This window comes from Macaca nemestrina, chromosome 6 (genome assembly GCF_043159975.1).
Source record: "Macaca nemestrina isolate mMacNem1 chromosome 6, mMacNem.hap1, whole genome shotgun sequence".
Classification (NCBI taxonomy): domain Eukaryota; kingdom Metazoa; phylum Chordata; class Mammalia; order Primates; family Cercopithecidae; genus Macaca; species Macaca nemestrina.
Genome location: NC_092130.1, coordinates 118,249,588 through 118,262,683, shown reverse-complemented (window position 1 = coordinate 118,262,683; position 13,096 = coordinate 118,249,588). Strand labels below are relative to the sequence as shown.

The window sequence follows — 13,096 nt, the reverse complement described above, 5'->3', positions numbered from 1 at the left end:
AGAGTATTATTTCTAATAGTATACTTTAAAGATGCTATGCACACATAATCACTGCCAAAATCTTAATTCTGCTTAGTTTGTATCTCTGAAGGAATCATGGTGATATGCATGCATATTTGCTTTACAGTAATCTCAGTACAATGTTAGTAATCATTCATTTTTTTAGGTGATTAAAATATTTATATTAAAATTCATTTTATTTAATATATATTAAGTACCTTCTTTAAATAAGGCAGTTTGTGTGCTAGGAATATGAAAAATACCTGAAAGAATACTGGAAATTTAGGATTTTAGAGGATAAATGCATCTACCAACATTAGCTTTAGAGTACTCATTCAATGCTTATCTCACTTTTGTTTTTAATAATCCTGAACATCACTTGTTGAAATACAGATTTGAACTTGGCTTTGATAGTGAGTGTGTTAACTAGTGATGACAACTTTAAGAATTGGAGGCTGGGTTCAGTGGCTTATGCCTGTTTTCCCAGCACTTTGGGAGGCTGAAGTGGGAGGTTCAAGTGAGGCCACGAATTTTGAGACCAACCTGGGCAACATAGCAAGACCCATTATTTACAGAGTTTTTATTAAAAAGTTAAAATTATTTTTAGTCCAGATGTGATGTCTCACTCCTGTAATCCCAGCACTTTGGGAGGCTTAGGCAGGTGGATCCCTTGAGGCCAAGAGTTCGAGATCAGCCTGGCCAACATGGTGAAACTCCATCTCTACTAAAAATACAAAAATTAGCTGGTCATGGTGCTGCTCACCTGGAATCCCAGCTACTTGGGAGACTGAGACAGGAGAATCACTTGAACCCTGGAGACAGAGGTTCCAGTGAGCTGAGATCATACCACTTCACTCCAGCCTGGGTGATAGAGCAACACTGTATCTCAAAAAACAAAACAACAACAACAAAAAAGATTAAATTATTTTTTAAAAAATTAGTCTGATTTTCCTCTTCTCTGATCTCAACCTTATGCTAAGGAGGGATTATTTCTTAGATTGATGCAAAGACATTCTCTTGAGTTTTTCTTTGTTTTGTTTTAAATGAAAGCAAGTTTATTAAGAAAGTAAAGGAATAAGAGAATGACTACTCCATAGGCAGAGTAGCCTGTTTTTTAATCCTGATTTTTTTCTTAGTTATGGATAATGAAACTTAAACACACTCTTGTTTTCTCTGACCAGCAATTAGTATAGATAGTAACTATTTTAATGGCTAGCAGAGTAAGCTGAGAGTAAGGTTTATGAGTAATTCATCTTTAATACAGGCTCAATGTCCTTTATCTGAAATGCTTGGGACCAGAAGTGTTTTGGATTTTGGATTTTTTCGGATTTTACATTTAGTAGTTCAGCATCCTTTTTCTGAAAATCCAAAATCCAAGTGCTTCAATGAGTAGACAGAGCGTTACACTGGCACTCAAAAAGTTTCAGATTTTATAGCTTTTCAGATTAGGGTTATTCAACCTGTAGCTAAGAGTTGGTCATATTTGATTCATCAGTTACAACATGTATGATTCTGAGATTGCTTTCAAAGGATTTATTTTTAAAATGTGAAATGTTTATTCCAACTTTCTTCCAGCCATCTTTAAATCCTGAATATGAGAGAGAACCAAACCACAATAAATCTTTAGCTGCAGGTGTGTGGGGTAAGTAATTTTTTATCTATATTTGAGGGGCACAAAAATGTTGATATTTATAGGTTTCACTTTTTGCGTTTTTTAAAATAGAGAGCAGGCTAGAATAAAACTTTCTTTTTAAAATATTTGTTTTTGATGTACTTAGCTACAAAAAAGGTAACATTCATCTTTAAAAAGGAGTTTTGGAATAGAAGAGTTTGATTTGAAGTAGTTGATTTGCACATGCTAGTATCATTAAACATACTCAACTTGAATATGACTTAAATGGTAATAGTGTAATGAATTGAAACAATTTTGAGAGCAGCTGGATAATGTAAAGAAACAAAAACTGAGTTTAAATTAATTTTTAGTTGTTCAAAGTTAACTGTGAAAGTACTTCTGATCATAGTGTGACATGAAGTTAATATTTTTACCTATGAAAATGGTTATGTATATATATACACACATATATGTGTAGACTGTCACAGATAATTGTATAAATTTGCTTGTGGAGCTAGTCTATATTTGAAATTACTTGTCTCTGATTTCTGATTTTCAAAGCTTAATGAGAGTTCTTCTAGTAATAACCCAGCCCCCATTTTTTTTTAAAAGACTGCTGACAGTTCAATTTGATAGAATTTTACAGAAGATTAAACTGAACTCATATAGTACAATTTAGACAGCTTTTTAAAGATTCAAGTGAAGTTTAAAATAATGGAAAATTTTATAATACTAAGATTTGACATCTGAAAAATAAATTTAATTATTTGATACTAAATTCAGAGGTGCTCAATCCATGTTGGAACTTAAACACATGTTCATTTGTATTTTTCTATTGAAAATCAACTCACTAAAACAAAAGGATTGTGGCTTATGACTGCATACTAGTCCTAACAGTAAAGGCATTATTTTAAACTTTGCCACTTCCTGTGCTGTATTGTATGTATGAGGTGAAATTCGGGAATTATTTTGTTTTCTTTTGATCTCCCTCTTTATTTAAGGGCTTTTTGAGGGTGGGGGTGGGGGTGGTCAGACACTTTTGTTAGAACCATGTGAATGGCATTGTTTTTTCTGTATTGCAAATTAGTATTTCTACCACTCTCCCCAGGCCTACACGCCCAGACACACACATACCCAACCAAAAAAATCTCCCAAGCTCCTCTCTTAGGTATGTTTCCTTATTATTCAGTTTTTCTGGGAACAACTGATTGCATAAGAATATAGAACCACCTGGAAGGTGTTAAATAGAATCTCTAAGAAGTTAGGAATAATTTGGATTTGATTAGAATGAAAGTAAATTTAAAAAGTCAAGAATGCCAGTGAGCGTTTGTCATATAAAACTATAGATACTATTGGTACTGATCCTGGGTTGATTTAATAATCTTAGAAATGATTTAGAGACAAAGACATATTTGAAAATAATGAGAGTAAAATGTATTAATATAAAGATTTTGGTTCTACTGTTTCAGGGTTGGTCTAAGGATTTTGAGTACTAGTTGAAAAGATGTTCAAAAGGAAGATGTACTCTTTACTGTGTTTAGGTAAACTAAGAAAATGTGTCTGCATAAACAAAAAAAGAAAATGGTTAATTGTGGAATGGTTAATTGTTAAATTCCCAGTACTTCCCATAGGAATACAATGAAACTCTCATTGTATCACACTTTACTATTCCTCTCTCACTTTCCCCCCTGGGTTCCCAAGTATTGTTTTCCCTATTGCAACACTTAAAATAGCTATGTTCCTGAGGAAGACAAGAGAATTTTAGGAAAGACTTCAATAGAACTTTTCTAGTGCTACTTCCTTCCAGGTAAGTAAAAATTTACTAACAAAAATATAATATTTATAAAAAGAAAAAGCAATTTGTCCCTGAAACTATAATTTTGTAGATCAAAAACTGGCAGACTTAAACATGATGCCCCAATTTGAGGGATACCCTGCGGGGAAGGTAATTAAGCCATTTGTAATATAACTACATAAATTGAATTCTGCTTAGAACCTAGTTGGCTTTACTGGAAACACCTTCTTGCAGCTTATATCTGTGACTTCAGTAGTGTTTTTATCTTAACCAGGATTGTAGCGGTTTGTTACATGAAATTAATGGTTATTAAATATTCTATCTCCATGCTCTTAATAATTTAAAAGTAAAACAGGAATTCAAGCTGCCTGTGAGAATTTAAAAATAATACAATTGTTTGATTTCTTTGGTGAGTGAGGAAGAAAGAGTGGTGTATGTTCAAGTGTTAGTGTGCAATTGAGTTGAGTTGCATTAATAATTAGTGGCGACCAGGCACAATGGCTCATTCCTGTAATCCTAGCACTTTGGGAGGCCAGGGCGGGCGTATCACCTGAGGTTGGTAGTTCGAGACCAACCTGACCAACATGGAGAAACCCTGTCTCTACTAAATATAAAGAATTAGCCGGATGTGGTGGCGCATGGCTGTAATCCAGCTACTCGGGAGGCTGAGGCAGGAGAATTGCTTGAACCTGGGAGGCAGAAGTTGCAGTGAGCCGAGGTCACGCCATTGCACTCTAGCCTGAGCAACAAAGAGTGAAACTCCGTCTCAAAAAATAAAAATAATAAAAAAGTTAGTGGCTACTGATCGTGTGTTTTCAGAAGTTCTATGGAGGACTGTTTTTGTGTCAGTGACTATGTCAGCAACATATTATTGGCAGAGCTTAACATTTACTTAAGATATTAAATAATGAGAAATTTCAGTGACTAGTAATTAGCTTAAGCATGGTCTTCTTCCAACTCAGCATTTATATATTTTTTTCAGCTCCTTGGTATTTGATGAGCTTTCTTGATTTTAGCTCATATTTGATATGCTACTTAAGAACATAAAGGTTCATTGCTCAGAGTTCTTTTGGTTCGTTGAGCATTCTAAATCGAAGCAAATTAGTGACCAGTTAATATAAATGGGTTGTTTTCTAGATAATTCCAATATTTGCCACAAGCATACAGGTTGACATCATTGCATTCAGTGAGGTAAATTATGATGAAAGCCAACGGGATTGATTTTATTAATAGGAACTTTGATAAACAGAATTAAGGGAAGGGAAAATTCTTCATTGAATTTTTTTGACAGTATTCTGTTGATGAATTGCTTTGTGTGTTGAAATGACTTTTGAGTATCTGTCTTAACATGAAAACAGTTGTTAAAATTATAGTGTTTTAAGAAAAAAGTAGTGCAACACATGTTCAAGGTTGAAAAGGGAAAATTAATAGGATTCGAGTAGACAGCTTGATACAGCTTGACCCAAGTACATTTTATTTGGTCTGAATTACTTGTTCACCATGGAAATTGTTGATATTTGTGAAGTGCGTATCTTTAAGCATGTTCTTTATATGAACAATGTTGAGAGCCCCCATTAAAGGGAAATACCATATCGATTGGTGTTGATATAAGTTATCACAGTTAGTGAAACTCATTTGACTAAAACTCATAGTATTATAAACCAAAATAGATTTGTTAATAAAGATGTTAATCAGCTGGGTGTGGTTGCTCGTGCCTGTAATCCCAGCACTTTGGGAGGCCAAGGTGGGCTGATCATCAGAAGTCAGGAGTTCAAGACCAGCCTGGCCAACATGGTGAAACCTGTTTCTACTAAAAATACAAAAATTAGCTGGGCATGGTGCTGTGTGCCTGTAATCCCAGCTACTTGGGAGGCTGAGGCACAAGAATTTGCTTGAACCGGGGAGGCAGAGGTTGCAGTGAGCCAAGATCGCGCCACTGCACTCCAGCCTGGGCGACAAAGAGACACTGCATCTCCAAACAAACAAACATTAAAAACCAACAAAATTCAAACAGCACCGATTGTTATAAAAATGATCTTTAACATATTTTTTTGGTATTGAAATTAGTGTTCATAATAGGAATTTGTTGAAATTGCTGTGTTATAGAGTCTTTGCATTTGGTCTGTGTATATACTATTGTCTTAGTGATCAAAACTTAGTGTCAAGTTTTCTCTTCAAATTAATTGGAAAGCTTACTGGGTGCAGTGGCTCATGCCTGTAATCCCAGCATTTTTGGAGCATAGGATGCAGGGGTCACTTGAGGCCGGGAGCTCGCACAGAAGAGACCCTTGTCTCTACAAAAAAGTAAAAAATAAATAAACTGGACGTGGTTTTGTGCGCCTGTAGTCTTAGCTACTTGGGAGGCTGAGGTGGGAGGATTGCTTGAGCCCATGATTTCCAGGTTGCATTGAGCTATGATTGTGCCACTGCACTTCAGCCTGGGCAGCAGAGCAAGACCCTTTCTCCAAAGAAAGAAACAAAAAGAAAACTTGATTAATAATTACCCTTCACTTGGCTACATGCTTTTGTTTATACATTAAATTTGCTGCTTCTGTCAAAATAATAGGAAACTAAATTATTAACTGGCATCAATGTGATGATGACTCTTGACGTCACTTGGTATAGTGCAGACTTGCAAGCCTCTTATCCCAACCATTCAGTGTAGGTTTACTATTGGAGTTGGATTGGTAAGCATTTTGAAAACCTGCCACGGGAACAATTTCCATTTGCTTCATTAAGATAATAGTGGGAGAGTATTGAGTTCAGAATCAGATGTGGCTCTAACATTAGATCTTTTGCTTATTGATTATTTAGATTTTGGGCAGATTTCTTAATCTGATTGAATTTATTCATTTGTGAGGTGAGGATGACCACAAAAATTATAATGAGAAAAGCACTGTTGGGCCGGGCACGGTGGCTCACACCTGTAATCCCAGCACTTTGGGAGGCCGAGGCAGGTGGATCACCTGAGGTGGGGAGTTCAAGACCAGCCTGACCAACATGGAGAAACCCTGTCTCTACTAAAAATACAAATTTAGCTGGGTGTGGTGGCGCATGCCTATAATTCCTGCTACTCAGGAGGCTGAGGCAGGCGGAGGTTGTGGTGAGCTAAAATCGCGCCATTGCACTCCAGCCTGGGCAACAAGAGCGAAACTCTGTCTACCCCGCAAAAAAACAAAGAAAAGCACTGTTAAGGTTAAATTGTCTACTGTGTAAAAATCTTTGGTCATGTCACAGGTGTTTAATAAATGTCAGCTAATTATGTTGTTCAAATCCAATAAATGAAGGAGATTCTCGTAGATTTGTTAGAAGGCAAAAATGAATTTCTAGGTAGTGGGCCAAAGAATGAAGTAGTTAAATGTAGTCATTGAGTCAGAAACTTCATGTATGTAGAAGGTAGCTATATGGAGATTGTAGTGAAAGAAAAGAGGTGAGGAATTGAAACGTCAGCTTTGAATTATCTGTGTGGCCAATTTACTTTGTATTATATGTGGCAGTATTTTGGTTCTAATTTGTCTTCCTGAGAATTGGGCCAGTTCCCCGTCATCACTGCATTTATAGAAGACTAGTTCTTACATTCATAGGTATGGGGAGAGCATGAATAACAAGACAGTAAAAATGATAAAGTCAATTATAGGGCCAGGATTCGTGGCTCAGGTCTGTAATCCTAGCACTTTGGGAGGCTAAGGTGGCAAGATAACTTGAAGCCAAGGGATTGAGACCAGCCTGGGCAGCATAGTGAGACCTTGTCTCTACAAAAATAAAAAGGTCAGTTATTGTCAGGCTACAGTTATTTGCGAGGATAGAGGGAAATAATGTTAAGAAAATCCAAAGGTCATACTTGCCTTCAGTTGTTCTGAACTTAAATTTGAACATGAGAATACCTGTGTAGGTGAGGTTGAGGTAATAAGCACATGAAACTTACAGAAGGTAGTCACTTACTTTCTCATTCTTTTATATAGGCGTTAAGGTCTTTCGTCAATATATGTTTTCTCTTTTAAAAGGTAAATATTTGGGGTCTTATTCATATAGTTAACCAAGTCACAAAGCAAACATTGGATAATGTTTGACTCTAAGAGCTTAACTACTTAGCAAGGTTTTCCTAGGAGAATTTGTGGATAAAATCTATGAATAGATGAGCCAATTTTTAAATAATATAAAATGGGGATACATGACGCAAATTAATTCTTGCCTTTTAGTGCCACTTCACTTCTTCCATTACTTAGAGGTTATAGTTACCATTAAGAACACTTCTTTTTCTTAAATAAGCAGGTTTATGTCGATTATTCAGAGTTGTTACACAGGACATAGATTGGTTTTATCATGTCTATCTTAAGTTTTTCTTTTTCTTACTCTTACGTGTCAACCTAAAATTCTTTTTTCCCCCTGCTATCTAATTCCAGGTTAAGTAACCTGAAATTCTTGCAAAAGGGCACCTTTAATTTTGAATTGTAATTGGAATCCTATGCTAGTGACAGTGTATAGCTTTTCTGTATTTTTTTCTAGTAGTTATTTGAATATGAAACATTTCACAGTAAATCCCAGACGAGCTATTGTTTTTCATTTTATAGGTGACAGATTAAGTAACTTATATAAGATGATACAACTGGTAAGATTGAAACTAGTATTCAAATTCTGATAAATCTGGTACAAAAGTACATATTCTTGTGTAGTATTTAAATGTGAATTCTTTTTGTGGTTTTCGAGTCAGGGTCTTGCTCTGTCCCCCAGGCGTGAGTGCAGTGGTGCGATCATGGCTCATTGCAGCCGCAACCTCCTATGCTCAAGCGATCTTCCTGCCTCATTTTAAAATGTTTTCGTGGAGATGATGTCTCATTATGTTGCCCCACCTGGTCTTGAACTCCTGTGCTCAAGTGATCCATCCCACCTTGGCCTCTGAAAGTGCTGGGATTACAGGTTTGAGCCACAATGCCTGGCCTAAATATGAATTATTACTATTTTTTAAAAATGGAGCCTCACACTGTCACCTGGACTGGAGTGCAATGGCGTGATCTCATCTCACTGCAACCTCTGCCTCCCGGGTTCAAGTGATTCTCCTGCCTTGGCCTCCCGAGTAGCTGGGATTACAGGGGCCCGCCACCACACCTGCTAATTTTTTGTATTTTTAGTAAAGACAAGGTTTCACCATGTTGGCCAGGCTGGCCTTGAACTCCTGACCTCGTGATCCACCCACCTCGGCTTCCCAAAAATGCTGGGATTATAGGCATGAGTCACTGCGCCTGGCCTAATACGAATTCTTAGCACAATAACGGTATATCCCTCCCCTTCCCTCTCAGTCTCTATCGTCTTTCTTCAAGGACTTTTGTCATCTCTTACTCTGTCACCTACTCTTTTGTGAGTGATTTCTTAGCTTTCACTTTTCTTCTTTTTAGGATATTTCATCATTCTTTGTACTGAAGACCTCATTGAGGAACTAGCCAGAATATCTTACTCCTAGGTGTCTAGGAATCCAGTTTTGGGAAAGGTGAAATTTGTACTCAGGAACTATATTGAGGCTTAAAGACAGTATATCTACTTGCCTATCTAGTTGTTATCTCTTCTGCTTCTTTGTTTTTGTTTTGAGACAGGGTCCTACTCTGTGGCCCAGACTGGAGTACAGTGGTGCCATCACAGCTCACTGCAGCCTTAACCTCCTGAGCTCAAGGGATCCTCCTATGTTAGCCCCCCAAGTAGCTGAGACTACAGGTGCTCATCACTATGTCTGACTAATTTAAAAAAAATTTTTTGTAGAGATGTAGTTTCACTCATTGTATTGCCCAGGCTGGTCTTGGACTCCTGGACTCAAGCAGTCCTCCCACCCTGGTCTTCCAAAGTGCTGGGATTACAGGCGTGAGCCACCATACCCAGCCTACTTCCTGGATCTGATACATTCATATTTATACAAATTTTTATTTCTTCTCATGTCTTCAGCCTTCCACATCGGATCATTTTCCGTCTGCCTAAAGTACATTCTTTAGAATTAGTAAGGATCTTTTCTTGAATTATTTTATTTTTATTTGTCAAAGTTGCATTTCTGCCCTCTGCCATATCTGGCATTTTCAAGTCCCGATCTCTTTGAGGCTCTACTTGGTAGATTAGATCCTCCTCAGCTGTTAGGTTCTTTTGTGTACACTCTAAATTGAAACTTTTTATTTACTTCTCTAGAAATGTGTGTTGAAATCATTTTCTTGCTGATGACTCTACTCCTATCTTATATAGTTGTGTTTGATTTCCTCCCTTATAGTAATTTTAATGTAAGAATCTAGAAGAAGATAATAAACTTACGTGCTTAGTCAACCACATTGAACTAGAAGTCTCTGTTAGCCATGTTTAAACTTAGTTGTGGTATAGTGGTAGAACTGCCCTCTGCTTTAACACCTGGATTCCTCTCGGATGAGATTACCTTTTACATTTTGTAGCACTGATCATTCCTCAGATTCCTGGGCTTTACTTAACTTAGATTTCGAGTTAAATGCTAAGATTTTCTCTGACATTTTATTAATAGCAAGAATCTTTTTTTTATCCTTTATCCATGCCATTATCATCTGCTTACCAAAAATAATTGGAAATCTTACATTGTTAGTACACTCCTAATATTATTTACTCTTCTTTGTTTGAGATCTTTTTTTTTTTTTCTTTGAGATGGAGTCTTGCTTTGTCGCCCAGGCTGGAGTGCAGTGGCGTGATCTCGGCTTACTGCAACCTCTGCCTCCCGGGTTCAAGAGATTCTCCTGCCTCAGCCTCCCGAGTAGCTGGGATTATAGGCACGTGCCAACATGCCCGGCTAAGTTTTTTTGTATTTTTAGTAGAGACTGGGTTTCGCCATGCTGGCCAGGCTGGTCTTGAACTCCTGACCTCATGGTCTCCCCGCCTTGGCCTCCCAAAGTGCAGGGATTACAGGCTTAAGCCACCACGCCTGGCCTGTTTGAGATCTTTATTTGTTTTTGTTCTGTTACCTTTATTGTGTATCCTTTGGTGATAATACTTTGTGTGTTTTTGTGTGCCAGAAGGAAAAAAACCCATCATATTGGGCTTTTTTTAGACTGTCAGGAAGTTCGAATATTTACCCTACTTAAGTCAACGTGTTTAATTTTTGGAAAGATGAACCTTTTCTCAGATTATTGTAAGCCCTTGTTCTTTTTATCCTTTAGCATTTCAATAGGTGAAGCACCATACCGGCTTTATCTTTTGGAGAGCTTGAACCCTCCCATGAACTGAAGAGTCCCTCCAGGTTTCCCTAGGAGTCCATATTTAGTTTTGGGTTTTGAGATGATCCTTGAGGAAGCTTGATTTAGTTTTTGAGGAGGGAATCATTACAAATATCTACCCAACTCACTAATTCACATGATCTTATTTAATGTGCAGAACTCATTTTTATTTATTCTAAACTTTGCAGCTATGAAACTGATGTTTTCAAAGTTTTTGTAAGGATAGAAAGACTTCATTGCAATGTCTGTTTGATTATACACACACATTGATTATAGAAATAATATTTATTTTTAGCAGCTGTAGTAGTCTTGAGAAAAGTCTGCCCTTAGCAATTATTCGTAGTACTTATTTTCAGAAATCAGGATTGAGTTGGTTGTTCTGCATTCATATAATGCATTGGATGTAGATAAATGGTCAATAAATACATGAATTGATATTGTGAAATAGAATTCTTAGTCATAACTGAAGTATTTAGAAATAAAAGGAATGTAATTTCTTATTGGTAATAATTTTGTAAGTGGAGTAAAATGAAAAAATTGAAATTTTAATTCTCTTTTCAAACGGATAAGGGAAAATAGAAGTGTATTTTAAATTCTATATCTTAAGAGTCATTAGGTTGAAATTTGCAATTTTTTATAGTTAATGCAAGACATGTTAGAATATAATTTGTCTTGGTTTTAACATTCTGAGCCACTGTCTAGCAAAATTTATCTGTGTTACTTGACATTGCCCAGTTCTTTCTATATTCTGTGGGGTAATGTTTTAGCTTTACTTCTTAAGTTGGGATATAGTTTATACTTACTTAGTTTAGTTATTTTACCCAGGAGGTAGCTGTTAGTTTAAAAAAAAAAAGTTTGGAATATACTGTTCTTTTGGTGGTTTTATTCTATACTAAAATTTGAAATTGTGAGTGACTGTTGTTCGTGCTTTATTTATGCAGAATATCCTCCGAATCCTAAATCTAGAGCCCCAAGGATGCTGGTCATTAAGAAAGGTAATACAAAAGACTTACAGCTATCTGGATTCCCAGTAGTAGGAAATCTTCCGTCGCAGCCAGTTAAGAATGGAACTGGTCCAAGTGTTTATAAAGGTTTAGTCCCTAAACCTGCTGCTCCACCTACAAAAGTAAGTTCTAAATTACCACAAATGTAAATTTTGAGTTGATAACCAATTTATATACTATGGGGGAAAATGTTAAAGAATTTAAAATGTGTATGAAGGTACTTCGTAGGGTGCTGAGTTCTAGGTGGCAAGAATTGACCCATATGTGCTCTTAATTATCTTTGATGTGGTGTGTGCGTTTGTGTGGTTTTATTGTTTTAGCAGTAGTAAGTGAAACCTACAAATTTTTTTTTTTTTTTTTTTTTTGCTAGATGTATTTGTGATATATTTGCTTAATGATAATATATAATGCTGTTTTACCTGGTGCTCAGTTTTGGGTTTTGGAAACTTACATGTTTTCTTATTCTCAAGTGAAAGAAACCCAACTTTATGTAACTTTGGAAAAATAGCAGATTAGTTAGATACCTAAATGCTCAGTTTTGATTTTATTTGTAGAAAAAGGAACAGAGAACTGTGTAGGAATAATGCAGTGTGATACAAAAATAGTTGTTTTTATGAGCCTAGTGTAGTCTTTCTTGTTTTATAATATTGATGGTTTTTGTCTTTCTCCTATAACCGGTTTTTGATAGCCATTAATGTTTGTGTGTTTTTCTTTAGCCTACACAATGGAAAAGCCAAACAAAAGAAAATAAAGTTGGAACTTCTTTCCCTCATGAGTCCACATATGGTGTTGGCAACTTTAATGCTTTTAAATCAACTGCCAAGAATTTTAGCCCATCAACAAATTCAGTGAAAGAGGTATGACATTAAAAATTACTCTTGAGGAATGTAACATTTTAATTTTGATAATTTAACAGTGAATAAAAGGTAGACATTCATTAAATGAATACATTAAAATGAGTTTCATTCCTTCAGAAAACTGGATTCATATACTTCATTTGTTAACCAGTTTTGCACTTTGGGAAAGTAGGAATCATTTAAAATATTTTAAATGAAAATTCCCAGCTGGGTGTGGTAGCTCATGCCTATAATCCCAGTACTTTGGGAAGTGGGACAGGAGGATCACTGGAGCCCAGGAATTTCAGACCAGCCTGGGCAATATGTGAAACCCTGTCTCTACTTTAAAAAAAAAAAAAATATATATATATATATATATATATATATATAGCTGGGCATGGTGGTATGTGCCTGTGATCCCAGATCTTGGGAGGCTAAGGTGGGAGGAACACCCGGGCCTGGGAATGTCAAGGCTGCAGCAAGCTGTGATTATGCCACCGCACTCAAGCCTGGGCAACAGAGTGAGACCCTGTCTCAAAAGTGGTGGTGGCAGGTTGGAGATGTGGGGGGCGGGGAATTCCAAACATCCTAAAAAACAAAGAATAATTTTTTTGGGGGTGGTGGGAGGGACAGGGTCTCTG

The 13,096-nt window shown here is 36.5% G+C and overlaps 1 protein-coding gene across 5 annotated transcripts in view; it reads left to right on the top strand.

Annotated features, from left to right (window-relative positions):
* Positions 1-13,096, top strand: part of LOC105499412 (GC-rich promoter binding protein 1) — an 88,262-nt gene that overhangs the window by 57,784 nt on the left and 17,382 nt on the right. For 3 of the 5 annotated variants that reach the window (XM_011771970.2, XM_011771968.2, XM_011771969.3), the window contains exons 6-9: positions 1,576-1,642; positions 2,721-2,780; positions 11,557-11,741; positions 12,336-12,476. In XM_011771970.2, coding sequence (XP_011770272.1) covers positions 1,576-1,642; positions 2,721-2,780; positions 11,557-11,741; positions 12,336-12,476 — 453 coding nt within the window. The remainder of the gene's footprint in view (positions 1-1,575; positions 1,643-2,720; positions 2,781-11,556; positions 11,742-12,335; positions 12,477-13,096) is intronic. The other 2 variants (XM_011771971.2, XM_011771973.2) reach the window with 1 other exon arrangement.